The sequence below is a fragment of the Crocodylus porosus genome, unplaced genomic scaffold (genome assembly GCF_001723895.1).
Source record: "Crocodylus porosus isolate Cpor-Errol unplaced genomic scaffold, CroPor_comp1, whole genome shotgun sequence".
NCBI classification, from domain to species: domain Eukaryota; kingdom Metazoa; phylum Chordata; order Crocodylia; family Crocodylidae; genus Crocodylus; species Crocodylus porosus.
The window spans coordinates 45,666,689-45,689,524 of NW_017728918.1; the positions used below are offsets into that span (position 1 = coordinate 45,666,689).

The window sequence follows — 22,836 nt, forward strand, 5'->3', positions numbered from 1 at the left end:
CAAAGATCTGTGCCAGGGGCTGGGCTATGACGCTCGCCAGCTCCTTGAGTACCCTGGGGTGCAGATTGTCAGGGCCAGCTGACTTGAAGGTCATCAAGCTTCTCAAGGTGTTCCTTCATGAGGTCAGCATTAATGGAGGGCAGGGGATCTCCCTCACCCAGACCTCCCTGTTCCGTAGCGGCCATGGGCATCCCATGGGACTGATGAAAGGCCGACGCAATGACCGATTTTTATACCTCTTTCCATGTAACCCAAGCCCACTGCTGAGAAAACACTCCATCCACTTGTCTTTCCTCACATTCGTTGTTCTCAGAAAAGTGTTGTGTGCTTACTTTTAGGAATAAGTTCAGGGATGCTCTCAGGCCTGTATCTCTGAGAATGATTTTGTGAGAGCCCAACACCCCTCTAATGGAGACTGCATGGCACTTTTTCATCATATGGCATGTGTAAGCGGGGGAGCAAGTGAGCTGGGCTTGCTCCTCAGCAGCAGTCTCAGGATCACCACAGAGGGGGTGTCTATGTGTCCCAGTGTCTAGGTGGAAGGTTTCAAAGTCTATACTTGCACACTGCACAATGCAGCACTCTCTACCTAACCCAGCTCAGATACAGGAAGCCACATAAGTGCATTATTTACGTCTCCTGCAGCCTTTAAAGTTAATTCATTCTGTGAAATATATTCTTATTCTAGCAAAAGAGATTAACTCAGCAATTCAAAACCAGAGTGCCGGGGGACTCCAGGGTGCTGTGAGATTTTTAGAAGGATGCCATAGGAAGTATGAGGAGATAAGCCAGACTCAGGTAATCTTCTAACTGGCTGCTCCTGGCCCTTCTGCATGAAAGTAAGTACTGTAATAAATAATTACTTTTGAAACAGGGTGCCACTCAATTCACAAAAGTTATGGAGGGTGACTTGACTCTAAAAAGTTGAGAACTACTGGTCTAACTGCCCTACAGGCCTCTTGCTTAGACTCTTCCAAGTATTGCAAGACAGACCATTAGTTTCCATTTCAACATGAACCATTACCTTTCCCAGAAAGGGCTGCGAACATATTTTACCCATTCCCTTTGCCCTCATCATTATGTATCAAGCTGCTCTATGTAATACAAACAATTCGTCTTTTATATTTTGCGTTCATTCACTTGCTGTCTTGTCTACTGGGAGCTACCAGAGCTGCTATCATGAAATGACCAGAATAAGGTGTCTGTTCTGCTCCCCTCCCTGGAAAGGTATATCATCCCATAAGTCCATTCACCATTTCTAGCAGTTGTATAGTACGGTGTGTGGATAACTGTGCCGAGGCCTCTCCAACCAGTCTGTGAACCCACTGTATGATAGTGTTGCAGACCCTTCTCTAGGGAAAGCAGCTGTGGTCTGCTACAAGGGGCATAGGCCAAGTGATAGAAATGTATTTTGAAGTGATACCGACTTACAGTTCAAGATAGCTGATAATGCATGATGGGGTATTTTGCACTGCATGGAGTAGAATTTGTTTCTACTTGCTTCCTTTTTCCAAAACATGAAAATTACACCCAAAGAAATTTTTCGGTTGATAAAACATGGTTTAGATTATAAAGTGAAGCAGTTGAAAGGTAAGATGTGTCAAGTTGAAGCAGTTGAAAGGTAGGATTATATTATCACATAATGAAAGGCTGTCTCATAATCCAAAAACGTGGGGGTGAGGAGGCGGGGTGAAGGAAAGCTTCATCAATCTGGTGCTTATACGTTCCAAAATACAGGAATCTTAAATTTTAAAATGATCCCTATTCTTTCCATCCATAGATCAGAAAGCACTTCCTAGGGGAGGTTGGTGCCATTGTCCCCCATTTTACAGAAAAAGAAACTAAGACAAGTAGAGCAAATAGTGCAATCAAGTAATAGGACCAAAACCAATGGCCAACTCAGGAACTGACTCGTTTCTAGTCTTTGTTCTATGCTCTGTGCACTAGACAACGTGGGCTCCCACAATTACATGCTGTTTTATTCAATAGGGGTCCTGCTTCATTCAATACACACACACGAGGTGCACAATAATCCAGACCCTCTTAGCAGGACATTTTTTTAGCTATTTGGCAAGCACTCACCTGTTCTTCTGAAACCTGTCTCACTACAGCTCTGAGTAGCCACCTTTTTCCTTAACTGCCCCATTAACTCCTCCAGTAGCTGCTATGGTGGTTAAGAAAATGTGACGCAGTCTCTTCTGAACTTGCATCCCCGGCCTTTTCCCCAGGGGCTCACGCTTGCTGTATTTCCCTTCCAGTCCTCAGCTGGAGGTTTGTTTTACTATCTCTGTTCCACAAATATACGTTGTGGTTTGATGAGTCTGCATGCACCTTGGGTAAAATCCTGGCACAGCTGGAATTTTGTCTTTAACTTCAATAAAACTAAAATGTAGCCTGATTGAATGGTATGCTCTTGCATCTTCTAAGGATTTTGATTGTATATCTGTGTCTGCTAAAAACCAGTAAGATCACTTCAGAAGTGGATGGAACCTTCCAACCCAACTGCGGATGAATGGGGGGGGAGGTTTGGAGATAATTAGGAAATCCAGATTAAATCATCAGTACATTCAGGTAATTCTCAACAGCATCCTTGAGCAGCAGGAGCACCTGTGAGATGATTCAGGTTTGGCATTGCGACAGGACAAAGCATAGCTCTGTTTGGCCTTACAGAACCAGTTGAATTGCTCAGAGTTTTCTACACACGAAGAACAGCTCTCCAGTATGTATTATTTATCTAGCCAGGAAATCCAGGCTAGTCCCCTGGTGATTAAAAATATCTGGAATTTCTGGGGATTTAGTTTATAGTTGCAGTAACATCTACTTGGCCAGTCTACTCCTGTTTAGCTGCAGTTACATCTTTTCCCATAAAAAGTGAATGTTTTACTGCTATTAAATGTTATCACAAAAGGGCAAAAATCAATTCTTGACTCTGTCATAGTCTCCCTGTCTTTTATTCATGGCACACTAATGCTATAGTTTAATATGAGACCAATAGTTGTCAACACAAAAAAATTACATATACTTTCATATTATCTGATATATACAAATTAAGGTTTTATTAAACAAATACAGTAGGTGACCAAACTCTGACTTGAGAATGGGAAAATACATTCAAGTCCATAGTGCTAAGTTAATTATTGGTCATTTCAAATCATTTATGCCCTAAAATATAATGCACAAAATGATCATCCTGTGAAATAAGAAATACATCAGCAATAAAGTTAAGGGACATGTTTATTTCAGAGCTTTCTGCAAGCAAAACTGCTTTGATACAAAATGAGTTCAATGATACAGTGCTACCATCCACTCAAGCAAAAGAAAACCTCACATTTACATGAATGCACTTCATATTGATATTCTTACAGTATAATAGTTCAAATATCCAGAATGTGTCTGGCCTCATTGAAAGCAATGGCACAGAAATGCTGCAAGATATTGGAGTATCATAGTACTGGCAAGTGCTTAAGTAACTTTCTGTGAGTTCTCTGAGAGTTGCTGTATAAATAACCAGAGTGTGAATGTGTTCTGTATTTCTTAGTATTTCTGCCATACATCCTTTAGTGTTTGTTTAATTAGCTCAAAATGTGTAATTGTATCTTTTGGCTTTTTAGATTTTTTTTAAAAGAAAAATCATGAGGTATCCTTTCCTGTTAACTAACGACATAGTGATAGGCCTATTTTATTCAGGTTGTAAAGACTTAACTGTACATTCAGTACACTGTACATTCAGTAATTGCTTTTAGTGTACTTTCTACACATTTCTGTGTACAACTGTTAGTTTACATTAAAACTCTTCCCCCCTTTCACATAGGATATGGCATAAACAAAAAAAAACTGACAAAAATTATACTCATAAAATAACAAGACAAATACACAAATAAGGCCATCTGCAGAATTAAAAATCCACCTCTTGCAATATTTCACAATAGTTTCTACATAATATTTTACATCTTACAAACTTAAATATTTAATACACAAGGAAAAGACCTTTACTGAGCCAATCACATTATCTCTTCAAGGACTTGTCCAATTTACTGGCTGGTGGCCTCCTCTGGGGAGTTGGAATTTTGGAAGGCTTGGCTGAGGCTGATCGAGAGCCCCGTCGGGGGGTTGGCCTGCTTGTTGGGGGAACAGTCTCCGACATATCTGAACACACAGACTGGATTTCTGAAATGTCAAAATCAGATGCATCACTGCCTCGGCGGCTACTTGACCTGCTGCCAGCCTTGCTTCCTGCTCGGCTCCCAGGCCTACTTGGAGTTCTTCTGGTTTCTGTTGGGAGATGAAAGAGGTTGTGGAATCTCTGTCCTTGGAGGATTTTAAGACCCGCCTAAAAAAAGCCTTTCCTGGGATGATCTAGTTAGGAACAGTCCTGCTTTGATCAGGGGGTTGGACTAGATGACCTCCTGAAGTCCCTTCCAACCCTAATTGTGTAGGATTCTGTGATTCTATGAGGGAGGCATCTACTGGCATTAGTAATGGGAATTAAACAAGCATTATGGCATTTAGGTGGTTTTTTAAATATAGGAGCTTAAACAAGCTGCAAGCCATATTTGGAAATCCCTCTGTTACCAGAAACACTCATTGTTGTTCCTTCTCACCTTGAACAACAACATAAAGCCATGATATTTCTCCTAATAAAGAAAAGGGAATGCAAGATTTAATGCTCAGATTCTGAATGGTTAGCCCAGCCACTAGCTTTGCTCATAAAAACTGATTATTCTGGTAGTGTTGATCTACTCATTGGCCTTGCTTTATGCAATTCAGTGATCTACCGGCCCCTTTTTTCACAGTCATTTCATACCTAGATGTGTTCAGATTCTGCTATCTTCTTGTACATCAGGAATTGTTTGCATGCAATTTTAATTGGGCAAATGAATGCACACACTTCAAAATATATGGGCCTCTGTAACAAGCATCTGCACAAGTTTCAATTGTTTCTTCGCTCAAAATGCCTAAAACTGGAAGTCTCAAGAGAAATAAAGGAAATAACAAGCAATTAGGGAATATTTTCAAATTATTTACAATGATTTCCTTCCCACTGTTGATAAATGAAGGAATCAACGAATACAAGATGGGGTAGAGTTTGCACAGTCAATGCACATGTGACTGGACCAAAAGAAATCTCATGAGGTTCAACAAGGACAAGTGCAAAGTTCTGCACTTTGGATGGAACAATCCCATGCATCCGTGCAGGCTGGGGGCTGACCGGCTGGGCAGCACCCCTACAGAAAAGGACCTGGGGGTTACAGTGGACATGGACAATAAATTGAATATGAGCCAACAGTGTGACTTTCTTGCCAAGAAGGCTAATGGCATCCTGGGCTGCACTGGTGGGAGTGTTCCCAGCAGACCAAGGGAAGCTATTTTTCCCTTCTATTTAGCACTGGGGAGGCCACATCTGGAGTACTGGGTCCAGTTTTGGGCCCCCCACTACAGAAAGGATGTGGACAAATTGGAGAGAGTCCAGCAGAGAGCAACAAAAGTGGGGGGTGAGTGGACTGGGGCATATGACTTACGAACACAGGCTGAGGGAACTGGGCTTATTTAGTCTAGAGAAGAGGCAACCGAGAGGGGATTTAATAACAATCTTCAACTACCCGAAGGGGGGTTTGAAAGAGGATGAAGCCAGGCTGTTCTCAGTGGTGGCAGATGACAGAACAAGGAGCAATGCTCTTAAGTTGCAGCAAGGGAAGGTTTGATTAGGTTAGGAAGAATTTACTCACTAGGAGGGTAGTAAAACACTGGAACAGGTTACCCAGAGAGACTGTGGAATTTCCATCCCTGAAGGTTTTTAAGACCCAGCTAGACAAAGCACTGGCTAGGATGATATAGGTGGCCCTGCTTTGATCAGAGGGTGGATTAGATAGCCTCCTGAGGTCCTTTCCAACCCTAATTTTCTATGATTCTATGTGATGTTTTTTATGTCAACTGAGTTCATGTGCCTCATCAAAAATGTTAACAGCGACTATCTTATGCAAGTTAAACAGGGTAAACTTTATTTTTAATTATCTGCAAATTGTTTATGACACATATTTTATCTCAATACATCTGGCATATTCCAAAGGCAAAGAAACCACATCTAAACAAAGCATGAGACAGTTTTGTCTTAAAATTAGTAATAACTAAAAATAAGAACTAGCTGGACAGGATTTTTCAGTCACTCTTACTACACTGGACAGAATCTAAGTTATGACAGCTGGCGGAGGTGGCTCTGTGGTTTCTTGTACCCAACCTCATTCTTTGTTTAGATCTGCTCTGGGCACAGGATGGGACACAACCCTCTTTCTTGAACCCCTTTTTTGACCAAGTATCTAATTGGGTAGATGAAGAGAATGTGAAGGACATAATATACTTAGACTTTAGTAGGGCTTTTGACAGAGTCCCACATGATGTTTTCATAAGAAAAATGGAGAAATGTAGACGGCATGAAATTACTCTAAGTTGGTATAATAATTGGCTCAATAAGTGCAAGCAAAGGACAATAACAAATAAATTAATGTCAGAATAACAGGGGGCCACATGTGGGGTTTCACAAGGGTCTGTCCTACATCTAGTGCTGATTAATATGTTTACTAATGATCTGGATGCCAGAATAGATTTTTCTGATTAAGTTCGCAAATGATGCAAAACCAGGGAGGACTGAAAACACTTTGGAGGACAGGAATAGACTACAAAAGGATCCCGAGAGACTAGCAAAATGTGCTAAAGACAATGGGATGAATTTCAATCCAGACAAATATATGGTGCTACACCTAACCAAATGAACAAATACAAAATGGGAGATAACTGGTTGGGCAGTGGCATCGCTGAAAAGGATAACTGAGAGTGAACATGGGAAAAAAGCTAATTTAATTTTGGACTGCATAAACAGGAGTACTAAGCATAAGACATGGGAGGTGATGGTAGCATTCAACTCAGGGCTGGCTGGGCCTCAGCTAGAGTAATGTCTACATTTCTTGGTTCCACATTTTAAGGAGACAGAGAAACTGGAGTAGGTCCAGAGGTGGGCAACAAAAATGATAAAGGAGTGGGAAAGCAAGCCATAACAGGAAAAAATGAGACAACTAGGTAGGCTTAGCTTGGAGGAAAGGAGATTAAGAGAGAGGAATATGGTAGCAGTTTTCAAATATCTGAAAGGCTGCCATAAAGAAGATGAAGAACAGCTGCTCTTCCTTGCCCCAAAAAGCAGGACACAAAGCAATGATTTTAAACTGCAGCAAAGCGGATTTAAATTAACGCTCAAGAAAACCTTCCTTACTGTCAGAAGAGTAAGGCAGTGGGCTAGACTTCCCAGGGAAGCTGTGGAATCTCCTTCAGGAGAAGGCTGGAAAAGCATTTGATAGAAACAGTTTAGGAACAGCATATCTGCATTTGTGCATCTTCTAATCCCGTGATTCTACTCCCAGTGATCCACCAATGTACGATCTCTGAGTAACCTTTCACAAGTGGTGTTGCAGATGCTTCCCTGCAGCTCTCGCTTTCAGCAGGGAAGGCAGACATATATAACACTTGAACCATTCCAGGAGTGGTTCACAGCTGTGTGAAGTGCTGTGGCTCCAACAGCCAGGGGGAGAAGTGACCAAACAGCCCACTGTCTCTCAGTGGGTAAGAGGAGAGGAATGAGTGTTTGCACCTGTGCTTTGAGAGTCCTAGAGGGTGGGTGACCCATGGCTGGGTGCATTTTCACTTTTTTGCTTTCTCTTCTCTCCTAAACATGAGTTCTATAACTTCAATAGTATGTACCTGACCAAAGTCTGCAGTGTGCTAACCTGAAGTGGCAGGACAGGGGGTTTGGGCAGGGGGTGCTTGGACCCATGCTTTTTTGGTTCCAAGGGGCTGGAGAAGCATGATAAGAATATAAGAAGTGCCACGCTGGGTCAGACCAAATGTCCATCTAGCAAAGGAGCCTGTCACTGACAGTGGCAGAGGTGGATGCTTTAGGGAGAGCATTCAAATGGATATATCTAGAGTGATGTATCCCCCGTTAATTACCTCTGGCATCCATCATTATTGGTTCAGAGATGCCAGAGGAGACTTCCTCAACCATTCTTTCAAATGATGAGGGAGGCTGTGGTCAAGTAGGAAGTGAGAACACAGCTGGTTGTTGGAAAGATAGCTTTTATTAAACAAAAAGTGCAAGGGAGCTCATTGATAAAAAGTCCCAACAAAAGGAAAGAAAAAGAGAGGGCAATAGATTTCTGGCTGTGTACCAGAGCAGCCAGTTGCAGCAGTAAAGAGATAGGAGCTAAGGAGCGATGCTGTGTGGTGGGGTGCCTGGAGGACAGACTAGACCCCTGTTACAGAATGCTTGGTTTCCACATCTAACACTGGACTGGTTCATAATGAACTGGTTCTAAATAATATATGATTTTCCAGTTATACTTTTGAACCATTCCAGACTGTTTTAACTTTTGATAGCAAGCTTGTAAGTTTGTCTGCTTCAGGTTTAACTATATTTCAACTGTTCTAAGTGTTACATATTTTCAGAATCAGATTCAGGGAACCACAGGTAGATTCCTCATAGGCCCTCAAACTCTCTACAGCTGAGTTCTGCTCTACAGTCAAGAATCTTCCCTTTGTTCTCAAGCATTTCTTGAAAGGCTGTTTCAGAGGATCATTATAAACCAGTGATGTCATGCAGGCTGCAATTAATATGTTAGAGCAAATGTGCACATCCCCCTGGGGTACCCCAATCTGTCCTCATGTGGTAACAGCCCTTGTTATGAGTGCTGGGATCAGTGCTAAAATTAAAAAACTCACCTGCAAACTGTGCTCGAACCCTGGTAGCTGCTGTTGATATCAGGCTGCTATCTTCTCCCGAATGGAACCCTTTTCCTGATAGATATCCTGGCAATCTAAGTTTACTCCCTTGTATTGGTGTTCCCTGAAGAAGACAAATATCATTGCTTCATCTAGTATCATCGATATGAAGATTCATACTGGCTGGGACTGAACTTGGTATTCTACAATCTTCACAACATACATGATAAATTCAAAGTATTGGCCACAATTATCATGGAAATATTTAACCTCAAGTGCCAAAGTGGTCCAGCTGTAAAATCACTCAAAAGTCTACTTAGCATCAGTTTTTTATCAGTCTTTACGTATGTATGTATATATTTTAATTAGCTGAGCATACAAGGTTAACTGAGGGTACAATTCTTATCATAATACTATCAGACAGATGCAGAGCTATTTTTTATACCTTTGTCCCATAATTCTGACCATGGGCGTATGCATTGAATGCATTCATGGAATGTAGCCTGACAAAAGTATACTTATGAATTTTGCAACCCCCAAATTCCCATATTTTGTGATTTTCTTGCACAAAAGCAGGGGGCCTTGATTTTATAAATAGAAAAAAAATTGTGGCCTTATGTTACCCAGGGTGAATCCACCCACAGTTTTGTCTGCCTTTCTTTCTAGCTTCTGAATTAGCAGAAGCTAGTGACCTCACCTGGTAGCCTACCTAAGATGAGTTAATTTATTGGCTCAGAGAAGGGGACTTTCAAAGATGCTCAGGTCTCATTAGTCAACTTTGCACATCATAGCAGACCCTAGGTGTGAGCAAACAATCATCCCAAGTTCACATAAAACTACTAAGGATTTATCCAAAAGAGAAACTCAAATACTGCAATGCTAAGCACTGAACTTTTTCCAATGCTTAGAGGGAGTTAGGTGCCCAGGAACAGGATCCAAAACACCCAGTACATCAAGCCAACAGCTGTGTGTTGCTGGCCAATAGCGAAATTCTAAATTCAAAGAGTGCATCTTAAACTCCATTCCAAGGACCCCAGGTCCACCAGGACTTAGGCAACTTGCTCTGCTTGTCCTGCGCACAAATCTTCTCCTGAACTAGACATCTACAACACTTCTACCAAAAATGGATCAGGAACGTCAATCTATCCTTTTAAAGGATGGCACAAAGAGGAGAAGAAAGTCATTAATCTTCTGCCACTTGTCTGCATAATGATGTCATCATTAGAGAACTCACTAAGTATGCTGGAGAGTTCGGCTCAATTCCCTCCTCTCTAAAAGAAGTTTCATATCCATCCCATCCACCTCCATGGAGAGTGCCCTAATCAACAGACCATAAGCTATTCTGGGCAGGGATGGTCTTCACTCCTCCTGTTAACACTGTGCTAGCTAACCAGGCAGAAAACAATTCAAAATTTATTTGAGTATACAGAGAGAAAGTATGTGCTTTTTTTAGATATTGCCCTAGCTCCCTAAATCAGGCTAAAGTTGTAGCCTATCAGTCACTTTTTTGGGGCAGAAGCTACAGCTGGATGCCTGAGAAATGCACCTACAACTTCCTTCAGTCACCTGTGCAGCCTGCAGCCTCGAACCACTGGGCTTCATTAAACTCAATGAACCAATGAGAAAGACTGAAAGCAGATTGGAGTTGTTCTAGGCACACCACCTTCTGTGGATACATCATCAGGTGTTCTTTTAGACCAGGAGCCTAGGCCTAACCGACTGCTGTTTTGAGGGGCTAGAAGGGAACAATGCTCCTTTCCCCAGGGAATTGAAGAATACTTTAATGCAATATTTTACCAGCCACTACAAACACTTCAGTCAGTCTTCAAATTAGAAAATGCTTAAATGAATGCAGTTGTTTTCATTTCATTTCAAATTCAGCAAAAGCATGACTTTTTATTGCTCTGTCAATACGGCAAATTTCTTCATACAGTTGTTTTAAGTACCATCAATTAACCTTGTAGGGATATTTAGTTTACAAGGGACAAAAGAAAAAAGCAAGTAAATTAGAAATTAACATTTATTTAAACTGAGCTATGGTTAAACCATTTTCAATACCTTAAACGGTAATCCTAAATTGTAAAGTAATACCTTATACATACATACACACAAAAGTAATGAATAAAAAATATCCTCAGGTATTTTGTGTGTTCTTGAGTAAAGACATACAGAATTACACGAAGTGCCAAACTGACAGCAATTGGAGGCTGAAATCCTCTATTTCTGTAGAGAACAAATACAGCAGAGGCAATCATAGGGCAGCCCCTCCATGCTAATCCACCTGCTTCAGTCAAAACTTAGACTATTTCTGTCAGGGCAAGAGACAATTTAGGAGCTGATCTAGCTGGAGCTTTCCACTGGTTTCATCAAGCAGTGAGTCAGGTCTTTAGACTCAAAGTATATTCAACCCCTGGTCTCTCGCATTTGGCTTCCAACATAGACAGTAATTCTTATAAAAGTAACAGTTTTTTGTGTGCGTTGCACACTGTTGAGACCATCAAATTAATTTCCCCTGGGCCACTGAGAAAGCTACCTGATTATAACTTTTGCTGGTCATAGCAATTGTTGGTCATTACTCTCCTAAACTGAATTTCAGTTTTTGAAAGGGCACCAATATGCTTCTACCTTGTGCCTGTGGTATCCTACTCACTATCAAATGGCATTTCCTCATTCACTGGCTTCATTTTGGAGATCATAATTTTTTAATATATCTGTAGCTCATGAGTGCCCTGCACACTGTAAGCCTAGAGGACATAATTTGAGGAAAGCACATCCAATGGTGAAATGCTGACGGGCAACCAAAGAGTAAGTCATAGAAAGAATTCTAAATGTGATCTTTCCAACAGGTGGTCTGTTCACTGTTAATCTGCAGCTACATTTTTTTTTACTTTACAGGTCTACTTATCAGGAACCACAGGTTGAGTTTTCTTAAAGGTTAAATCTATTTACCACATCAAACAAAAGATCAATTAAAAGTTTATGAAAACAAAGAAAATAAAATGGATAGAGATCTGAAACAAAGAGAGTGTATTAATATGCAAAGGGACAGTGCAGCTGTGCAAAGAACTGTAATGACTGTTAGTGATGTGATAGTTTTAACAAAGGAAGATCATTAGACTAGAATCTCTGTCCTTACTGTACCTCGGCAGATGGCCCTTGATAGTCTGAGGACTCTGCTGGCTTAGGAGGAGTTGATGTTTTGCTGTTTGTCAACCATGGTTTATCATAATTGCGTATTAAATGATGGGGTGTCTGTATGGAACAATGGCAAATCAAAATATGAAGGACAGTAGATGGAAAAAAATGTCATGGAGAGAGATATCCAAGGAAAGGGAATCCCAAACTTCACAGTAAAAATGAAAAAAATAAGAAAGAAAATAAAAACAAAGCAGAAAGAGTTGATGACAAACATTCTTGATGTATTTTTTCTCTTTCAGATTGTATTCTCTGTTTGCTGATTGGATCAAGTGGATCATAAAATGTAAAGACATCTATTTCAGGGTTGCAAAAGAGAAGCAAGTGTGAGAAAAAATGGACACAATTAGTGTCCTTCCAAAAGACATTAAAATATCGATTGTTCTATCCTATAAAATCTGGGTCCTGTTAACATGGACCTGTACCTATAAACATGGACTTATAATTTCTAGGTCCTATTTAACTAGGAAGTACCTGTATGCTATTCATTGCTTAATGCAATGTCATGTACTTATTCATACCTTGGGTGTAGTTGTAGCAGAAGCCTGTGGTGCAGCTGCCTGGCCAATTTGACTTGATAAAGAAGTAGATCTATTGGGAGAAGCACCTCTTGAAGAGGGTCGTGATCTACGACCCCTTGGTCGGAAAGCTGATATGCTCTGACTGCCACCATCTGCCATCATGAACTTTTCACGCAGCTCCACGTTTGTCCTTCCCTTAGCTACAGCACACCAAAGAAAGGCACTGAGATGTCAAATATGTAGATCAATCACAAGCCTTTTTATCACCATTTTTGCCATGCCACCAGCTCCAACACAGCCTAACAAATGCAATGCATTACTCTGTAATACATTTATTTTGGACACACGAGAGTTCATGTGCACAGCTTCCTTACTCTAACACTTTGTGTCAGCAGAAATGAACACTGTCAAGTGAAGCTAGCATGAGAATGGAATGCTCAAGGTGCTAAGTCATTGTTAATCAATCGTCTATTAATGCAGAGATGCAACCTGATGACCTGTATCATTAATATTACAGCTACTCATAGTAACACTCATTTGGATGGTACAGAAAAATGCTAAGTACAAGTGAACAGAAAGCAGCACATCCATTTACACTAAACTATGAAGTAATGCAGCTTGGCAACATGCAATAATGAACAAAAAACCCAAATTATAATTAGGTACTTGGTAGCTAAGCACTTATATAGGCACAGATGAGAGACTGTTTCACAAGAAGATGCACAATATGTTAGCATTTTATTGTGTTAGTATGAGTGGCAACTGTTTCTGAAACACTCTGTAAGTGTGTCAAAAAAATCTCTCTAAAGCACCAGCCCATGAAGAAAAATGCAAAGCCAAATGTAATGAATGAAGCATTTGTTGAAAAATAAATATTAAAGAGTGGGAAGGGAATGGAGACAGAGAAAGGGCAGAAGAGACAAAGAGAGGGGATTGCCAACCTATAGTAGGCTGAGTGGTAATTGAAGAATTTGATTCCGAACGTAACATTTTACTTCCGTGATGATGAACTAGAAAAAATGACACAGGATATGGGTCACATTAAAGAAAATTGTTAGCAGGAGAAGAAATCAAGTACAGCAGTTGCATATGCAAGAAGAGACTCTGAGCACCAGGCTGAAAGACAGAACTTGAAGCAAAAGCTCTCTCTAAGCACTTCTAGGCAAGCTCTCAAAGTTCCCCTAAGCTAGAAGACAACAGTGCTTGAATAGACTTACTTCTAATCGTAAGAACACCTGGGCCACAAAAACATACATCTGCCATCACAAGGAGGTATTATAAGCTGGAACTTACAATAAGTTACCATACCTTTAGTATGAAGCATATAACAAAAACACTGCAAATTATTCTGCATTGAATATGACAGCAAACCTTACTGGAAATGAAGGTATGACATAGTGAGATGCTCAAGCAGGGGCATGATCTGACCCCCCTGAGGTCAATGGCACCTTTGTCAGTGTTTTATCAGGTGACAATGAGATAACTAAGCTGCATAACTTAGTTGTTACATTGAGTTCAGTACTCACGTAGTTCCACTGAGTTAGTTAAATGTGTTGAGCACCTCATTTAGTGGTGCCAGATATAGCAGGTGCCAGGTATGGAGTGCAGAACCTGTAGCACTCAAGCACTAAATGAGGTGCCAGGTATAGCAAGACCTGTAGCACTCAAGCGCAATGGAGAGGATGCATAATGCATGTCTTAATCTTTAACAGATGTAAGGACCAGTAAATGAAGATCTATCTGACTTTATTTAAAAGGACAATAAGGGATTTTAATTAGAAGCTTATTAGTTACTCCAGCTATTAATTACAACCCAAGTAGGATGTAAAACTAGAGTTAATAGCGTGTCAAGATTTCTGAGAATAATTTTGAAAGGTGGCAATTTTAGTGCTTAAATGCTGTTGGAAATTGCAAAATCACATAGAACCTCATTTCCCACTGCCTTGCACTTTGTATAGTGACCTGTGCAGAGACAGAGTAAATGCTACCAAATAAAACTGATAGTGCAGGCATGAAATGACCTTACCAAGCTCAAGGGAGTGAAGAATTAGCCTTAGACTCAGCTGGAGCTGGACACAGCTCATTTCACTTCAATCAGTATATTATCTTTCCCTTGGTGGGCAGCAGGATTTTTGGAATACCACTAAACATTTACAACACCTATATTGACCTTTTCAATACTACTCATCACAGTCCCTTTATAGCACTTAGAAGAGGAAATATTAAAGGTGAACTTAACCATAATGGCTAAGAACTTCTAAATGTGAATGTGAATGGCACCCACTCTTGCTAATTACAGGGTCCTTATGATTCTTTTGCAATATTTTCTTCTTGTTTAAAATTCCCTACTTTACCCTAACAGTAACTATAAAATACCTATGATCTGCCTTCACCCCGCCTTAAAGTATTTACTGAAGTGTTTATATAGTCCTGAGTCAAATCCAATAATTTTTCCTTATTAGGACTGCAGGATAGCTGTTCTCCCTAGGCTTAACTCCTTCTGTTTTAGTTTTCCTATGTTAATGTTGTCCTATCTGCTGTAATTTTTATATCAAGAACTTTATAAAATGACTTACTTTCCTCTGAAAACGCATCATAAGTCTAACAATTTACTAACTTCATCACTCCTGCTACTGTTGGCTTTCTCTTCTGTCAGCTACTTCAGTAGTTTTACTCCTTGCTCTTTTTGGTCCCCTAAGATCAATAGTAGCTAAATCTTGCCCAAAGCCCATTTTCATATCAGAGCCATGGGGCTTCCTGCAGAGACAGATCCCCTATTAAGCCATTGACAGTATTGAAAATAAAACTTCCATAACATGTGGTTCATGACAAACTCTAGTTTCTTGACCACAGGTACCCAGACTCGTTTAATTTTCTCCAACCCCTGTACGAAGCTTAGAGCTTTATAACGTACATCTGGGAGAATGCAGATGAGAAGAGGTTGTTCCAAGGGCAGGGTCTGAGAACTGAGGGCAGCTTTAGGCCAGCTCAGCTTTTTTATCCCTCACTGTTTTCAGTTGAATTATCCTTTTTAATGTATGGATAAAGAAATAGTTCTTTTTTGTCAAGAAGGTTTTATTGGCCATTGCTTTGCATTGATGCAATTGAGGTCATACAGTCTGTTCATATGTGATCTATTAGGCCTGGACTGTTGTGGGCTAAGGTCAATTCTTAATTACACCAGAGTGAACCCAGATTAACTTCACAGAAGTCATAGCAATTGTTCTTGATTTACACAGATGTAACTGAAAAGCATTCAACCATTAGGATTTTAAAATGTGCAAAAACAGAATCCTGTGAAGTCTTCACTGCAACAATATTTACACAAATGGCAAGTACTGTATACATTTCAATTCTATCCAGCAAAAAAAAAAAATATTGACAGTGACTCCACTGAATTAATTACTTAAATGTCTTGTCTTCTTACATACCCCTGCAAGGATCATTTTTCACTAAGAACTCATCAAGTGCCATCCAGCCACCTCCAACACGAACCATAACCGTACTTCGTAGGATACGAACAAGACGCAGTTGCTGAGAGTCACCAAACTGGAACAAGAGGAAACACACTAAAGTTTTCAATAATTCTCCAAATTATACATGATAATTTCAGCTTTGAGAGGCTTAAATCAGCCATTTAAAAAATCTGGCTTTAATTTTTAATAATTGGTAAATGCCAAAAATCTTATTTATTTATGCAAACTACAATGTCAAGCTTTTACTGTATTAACCCAAAGGAATATAGCAAGATTGTCAAAAAAAGGCTGCAAGGCTTAATTTTAAGTTTAATTTCCATTTTTTCTGATTCTTGTAAGAGAAGCAAAAATTAGTAATAAAATCATTAGATTGGTTATGATTTGTATTTGTGCAAATGAATGAACACTTTATTATTGGTACCTTCACTGAACTCTCTTTGTAACAGTAGTGATACAGTTTCCAATGATATGAAGCTTTCAGCTGAAAAGTGTGGCAAAACAGTGTAAATAATAGATCACTGGCCTAGAATTGCAGGTGAATGAGGGAAGTTTTACATTGCTCCCCTGAGCAAACCAGCATAGGGACATGGAGTCATTGTAATAGCTTTATGCCAACCTCCTCTCAAGGGGTGGGTACAGGTGCCATTGCTGGGAAAAAGGGGACAAGGTTAGGATAACCAGTGATCCTCGGCTTCTACACCGCCCCTTAGTGAGACTGGCGGTCTGGCGTTAGTTACATGAAGAGCAGCCCCAGGATTCATTTACCCCTACGTCTGCACCTTACCTACCCTGTGCTACGTGCTTCTTCCCTTAGAGCTGAGGATTGCTCCTAACACATCATTTGATTTTGAAAAGCACACAGCAAAGTTAGCACGTGGGTCCTTGGTTCAAATTTGGATCGATGGAATAGTGATTCTCCTATCTGATTATTTGTTGGGTTGTGGAAAACAACTGTTTACTTTGATCTATTTTGTATTAATGTCGACATGAAACACAATCACCTTCATAACTGGGACAGCTACTGCCAATCTTTGCATCAGAATTCAAGGAGTCAAATGAACTAAACTTTGGTACCCTAAACAAACCGGAAGCACTTTTGTCTAGGTAAGGGAGGGATTACTGTGGAAAAGCTTCCACAACTGTACCAATGTGCTGTACCTTGTACGAATTAAAACAGAACAGTTTTTGTTTTTCAGCATTATTGATCCAGACTTTCCACCAGATTTTCAGTTGTTTAACTTCCACAGTTCCCTGTAGGATGCTACAGCCTCATGAAAACTGAACCAGGCAGATTCCGCACTTTTTAGCTGATGCCACTTAATGTGCTGATATCAATATCCAATACTCAGGCCAAATCCTCCCCTCAATGGGACCCAAATGCACCTGGGGCAGAATGGGGCCGTTAACTGTGGTTGAACCATACCCATTTGCTCCAGTGAAGTGCCTGAAATGCTTTAAAGCCAAAATCACACAAATGTGCTCCTTGCTTGTTAAAAATCTTTGGATTGAGAGAGGACTGCAAGAATATTACTTCTAGGAACCAAACAATATCTAAGCTTACAATATTAATTTAAGGAAGACTTTATTCCTAATGACCAACATTTACATTTAAATGAACATTACCTGAGGTTTTTATTTTGATCTATTAAATAGGTTTATATTCAGCTATGACCTTAGGTGCATACATCTAATAAATGATCCACAAACCAACTAATTAATTTGTTTGGTTATTTAGGAGTAGGTTCTTCTTTATGAAGTTCTTAAGATCCTCTTTTTCAACAATTTAATTTCCCATATTCACTCTGTCTTTTAGCCAGACTAAGACTTGGAACTGGTGTGTGCTGCAATTTATGCAGCCAGTTTGGAATGAAGGAAATGAAAACAGTCCATATTTAAACTTCAAGTTTCTGCCAACTTCTGAAAGATTATTTAATAAATACCACAATGTTTCCTGTTAAAGATACCAATAATCCACTGCAATCTGATTCTTCCTCAGTATAACTGGATTTCTAGTTTAATGCAATTGGATCTTTCACAGTGATGCTAAAATAAGTCACTTTATAAAAGAAAAACATGGGATTTTGCATCATAGAGCTGTTATATATAGCATGTAAAAATGATAGGAGAAAATGACAGAAATTTATTGTTTGTAAATTATAGCTGAAATGCCAAAGTGACTTAAAATTTTAAAAAATACTGCTCTATTATCTGGTTCCTTTAAAAGTAATACCCTTAAGGAGACAACAGGAAAAAAAGGTGGGGGTGAAAAGGCATCCTGAAGCAAGAAATATTTAAGAGCATTTAGAGCAACACCACAGCTGACCAACACTGAATTAGTTTAGGATGAAATGATGAAAAAAGAATGGCCATTGCAAGCTGAATGACTATGCATTACGAAAAAAACAGAAATTCATAACACATTCCACTGGTTTATACCTGATTTCCCAGGAAGAACTGATAAGAAATGGAAAATGGAAGAAAGACATGATTAGTTTACAGGAAATTCTCTACATGAGTCTAGAATACATGCAAACTAACACACATACTAGAACTGCTAAATAAGTATCTAGGTTTAGAGATGTGCAGGTAATTAGTTTTCCAGAGTATGAGCACTGATAGATTGGGTTGCCTTCTTGCTGTTTTATTTTGTTTTTTAATTAGTCTGAAGACAGTCAATAATCTCTCTCAGCCAAATACTGAGCACTTCATCTGAACATGTTCTCATTACTGAACCGGAGAGTAAGAAATTACCTCCTATGCAACATTGCAGGTTTCTCTCTGCAAGTTGAACTAATTTGAGAATACCCGGCACATTTCCTATATAGCTACTAGATGAAGGAATAGTATGCTCTAGTAAAATAAAAACAGGAAATGAGGATGATACAATATACTTTGGTCAAACATTTTGAAGGTCCACCTATTTAACCTGAGTCTGTTTGCAGTATGTTTTATTATTCACATTATTCATATGTAAAATATCAGTTAACAAATTCATGGTACCTGTACAGGATGAACTACTGGTTAAGTCTTTGGATATCTGGACACAAATATTAGTCCTGATGTAAGTTTAGGAAAATCACTAAATATACAACTGTTTGTCATAGTTTGACTGAAAAAAATTATACAATAGGGATCTTCTTTATCAGTATATATCTCCTAATACAAATTATTAATATAAAATTTAATGAAGCTGAAACTACACAATTTATGGACAGGTTTTGAGCAAACATATGAAGCCCATACCAAGTTCCTATAAATTAAAACAGTCCAACTATTCATGTAGCCCTGAGGTCTTGTGAATGTTGTGACTCTAGGAACTCTGGAAGCATTTTGAAGACTTACCCTGTATTTGTTATCCCCAATCTGCTCCACTTGGAATCGCTTTGCACATTTACATTTAGCTACCTGCCTTGTAACCTGCCAAAAACACAATTGGAATAACTGTTTTACTACTAAGATCATATCACCGAAGCCTTGAATGGTTAGCAGAACTGCAAGTTATTAAGGCGTAGAAATTAAGGTCACTATGGATTCAAGTATGTGATTCTAATAGAATATGTCTGCTATCTGAGAAAATGAAAATTACCTCATCTTCAATTTTGTCTGCATCTGTAAGAGGCTTATATGCATCTTTGTTTGGATGAAGTGCCGCTACAAATTCATAGTAGTCAATATAACCATCACCATCTCTGTCAAAGATATCAGCTACTGCACTCATTTCTAGTCGACTGGTAGGGAATTCTGTAATCCAAAAACAGCACCAGGAAGTAAGTCTTAGGGCTTTTCAAACCCATTAGAGTGACTGGCTTGATCACCAATCTCAAAGATTTTTGGACACTAGCAACGGTTTATGTACGCTAAAGTACCAAGCAGGTATAAACACATCTCTGAAAGGAAAAGTGTACCTCCAGTGCTAACTCACTTTTGGATAATAATGAAGATAATGGCCTGTTTTTAGGAGAGAAACATTACACTGAATGTGCCTAGCAGCAGATTTAACTTTAAAAAAAGCTTTCAAGTGACACATAGATCTAAAGTCCTATAGCATTCTTAACTTTAAAGTTCAAAGAACGTCACAAATCTACAAGTCCTACTGTTAGTGGAACAAGATCATACAAGAATGCGAAGGCAAATTAAATTCTGCAATTCAAGGCCTGCCTCCTTTAGAAACTTTTGCCATTGCTTTAAAAATGGAACAATACATCCTGAAGCCTTCATTTCAGAACTCCAGAGCCAGAATAACAGCTCACTTACAGACCTTTTATAAAACAGAGAGAATTACAAGATGTAAACCATCGGCTCAACTGGTGAAATGTCTGAAGAATAACCAACATTTAGCAAGAACAGGATTATCTCAGGTAATAGTTTTAGCTGGTAGTAGTAGCAGGATTTTATTTTTAAATGCAGGCCAGCCATGCAAGGCAGCCATAGTCAAAGACAATGTAAGAGTATGTTATGTACTCCCCACCTCAGGGGAAAGGTATTTGGATTATCTCAGATGCACATGAATTCTTATTACTATGTGGGATGCTCTATACCAAGAGTGACCAACTTGCAGCACTGGTGCCACAAGTGGTACAACCTGTCTCTGTGTGTGGCATAAGGCAGATTGGGGAGGGGATGAGCAGCACAGTGGAGATAAGGGAGTAGAGATCAGAACACCAGATCAGGCAGTGAGCACAAGCAAAAAGCACAGCAGCAGCTTGGTCAGGGAGAGCAGGGCAAGGAGCAGAAAGCTGAGTAGCAGATCAGTAAGGGAAGGGAATCAGACTGCCAGTTGAGGAGGGTGCAGGGCTAGTTTGTGGCACGCTTGCCAAAAAGGTTGGCCCCACTGCTCTATTCCACATGCCATCAAGCAGGAACTGAACCTGAGCCTTCAGTATAAAGGCCCGTATCTCCACCACCTCATATGGGCCAGGTACTAGATGAAGAAAAGATAACATGCATTTAGCCTGTGTGTTATATATACACCCCTTGTGAGCCTGTATGCTTTCTTTAATCTGACTGATTTAAAAAGAATACCTAAATTTAAAAATATTTCATAATAAAAAAATTATTGTCACTTGTGATTATCAAATGGAAAGCAAATATCTGATATAACACCAAAGGCTATGATGGATGAGTATATTGCCAGTAAGATATTGTAAAACACATATAATTCAATGGCTAATCTAATGTAAAACCTACTTGAAGAAAGAATCCCATCAATAAATTCTTGTCTTGTTATCTTTCCATCCTGATCTTTGTCAATCCTCCTAAAGAAGTCCATTACACGAGATTTCTTATGGTTCATCCATCTCATGTATTTCTTCCTCCAGATATCAAAATCAAAGTTTGCAAATTCCCTTAGCTTGGTGAAAGAGAGATGACAGAGATTATTTTAACTATAAACAAACAACAGTATAAATTATAGAGTCCATATCTTCATGCCTTTAAATAATTGGTTCCTTAAAAAGATCACATTTCAAAACGGAGATTTTGAATCTATTCACTGTTAAAATAAACTAGTAGGTTTTTTCATACACACATCAGGTTGTCTCCACCTAACCATATATCATACAGCAAAAAAGAGCCTTTTGTTAAAATCATTTTTATTGGGAAATTCAGGGTTAAACAAGACTATAAAGGTATAAAGAGTATATAATATATTTGACATTTACTAACCTCTTCTAGTCTGTCCAAAGCATCATTAAGCTTTCTTCTTCTTTCCAAGGCGAGAAGCCAGACTTGCTGCCATTTGCTGACCAATAGGTTTACCCTTGGATTCTTGGTTTCAATTTGTGCCTGTGATGCTGATGGATACAGGCCTGGTGTTGGAGAACGTTTTCCTATTGAATAGGATACATATTTTTTTAATTTATTTTTGTCCATGTCTCAACCAACCGAAATTAAACAAAAGCTCATGCAAAGGACACCTAAAGCTTCTTGCAAAGGCTCCCTCCAACAACAAATAATGAGCCCAAACCTGGTATGATTCTAGTTAATGGGAGTTTTGGCATAGTGAGGGTTAAGAGAAAATATTACAATATCGAAGACTTGTCTACACAAGAGTGAGTGTGTGTGTGTGTGTGTGTGTGTGTGTGTTGTCTGTGTGCATTAACAGAAACAAATCTGATGAATCTCTTGACTCTTTTTACATGAAACTCAAAAGTTGAGGAGCCTTCCTAGTAACACCACTGAAGTTTTGTGTGTAATAGGACACTGGGAAAGCATTAAGTGGAAATGTTCATGGTCAGTCATGATTGTAGTGGGCTGCGCTGTGACTCGATATTTTATCTTTTGGATGACCCAATAGAAAGAAATCCTAACTAGCTGAAGACCATTACAGAGCTCTTGGCCCCTTCTGCCAGAGTAGGGTTGTTAAAATAAAATGAGGTTATGAAAATAAACATTTTGAGGAAAGTATTCAAAAGGGCCTTAGTCTAGCCCTTAATCATCCCTGAATAATTTAATGTTAAGAGTCATGTGCACTTACAAATGATTACATGTTGGCACAAGACTGACATATGCATACTCTCTCTAGATGTCAAAACCATATTTGTGATTAGAAAGTCTATCATTCTATAAGGAGTGTGTGTATACCAAGTGTGTGCTAACACACAACTGCTTGAAAGTGTGTATGACTGCACAGGACTGCAGCCAAAATTAAGCGCTGAACTGAGGCTTCTTTGAAAACGACACATAATATTTATTTTCATAACCTGATTTGCTTTAACAAAAACTTGAAAGTATAATACACACAAAGCTGCATGTATAAATTAGTACCATATTGTGAAAATTAGGGTCAATATGATGAAACAGAAATAGATACATCTTTTCTATGATGATTCTACGAAACTTACCACAGGTTTCCACTGTTTGAGTCCAGAAAGATATATTGA

General features: G+C 39.3%; 1 protein-coding gene across 15 annotated transcripts in view; it reads right to left on the minus strand.

The window, feature by feature from the left end:
* Window positions 1-3,216: 3,216 nt before the first annotated feature.
* DST (dystonin) overlaps window positions 3,217-22,836 on the minus strand; it is a 478,409-nt gene continuing 458,789 nt past the window's right edge. For 5 of the 15 annotated variants that reach the window (XM_019537567.1, XM_019537575.1, XM_019537574.1 and 2 more), the window contains 10 exons: window positions 21,620-21,783; window positions 21,143-21,305; window positions 19,542-19,696; window positions 19,298-19,372; window positions 18,392-18,409; window positions 15,911-16,028; window positions 12,480-12,679; window positions 11,905-12,015; window positions 8,764-8,887; window positions 3,217-4,272 (listed from right to left, as the gene is read on the minus strand). In XM_019537567.1, coding sequence (XP_019393112.1) covers window positions 4,007-4,272; window positions 8,764-8,887; window positions 11,905-12,015; window positions 12,480-12,679; window positions 15,911-16,028; window positions 18,392-18,409; window positions 19,298-19,372; window positions 19,542-19,696; window positions 21,143-21,305; window positions 21,620-21,783 — 1,394 coding nt within the window. In that variant the 3' untranslated portion in view covers window positions 3,217-4,006. Of the gene's footprint in view, window positions 4,273-8,763; window positions 8,888-11,904; window positions 12,016-12,479; window positions 12,680-13,420; window positions 13,490-15,910; window positions 16,029-16,376; window positions 16,437-18,391; window positions 18,410-19,297; window positions 19,373-19,541; window positions 19,697-21,142; window positions 21,306-21,619; window positions 21,784-22,836 lie in introns of all 15 variants that reach the window. The other 10 variants (XM_019537571.1, XM_019537570.1, XM_019537580.1 and 7 more) reach the window with 5 other exon arrangements.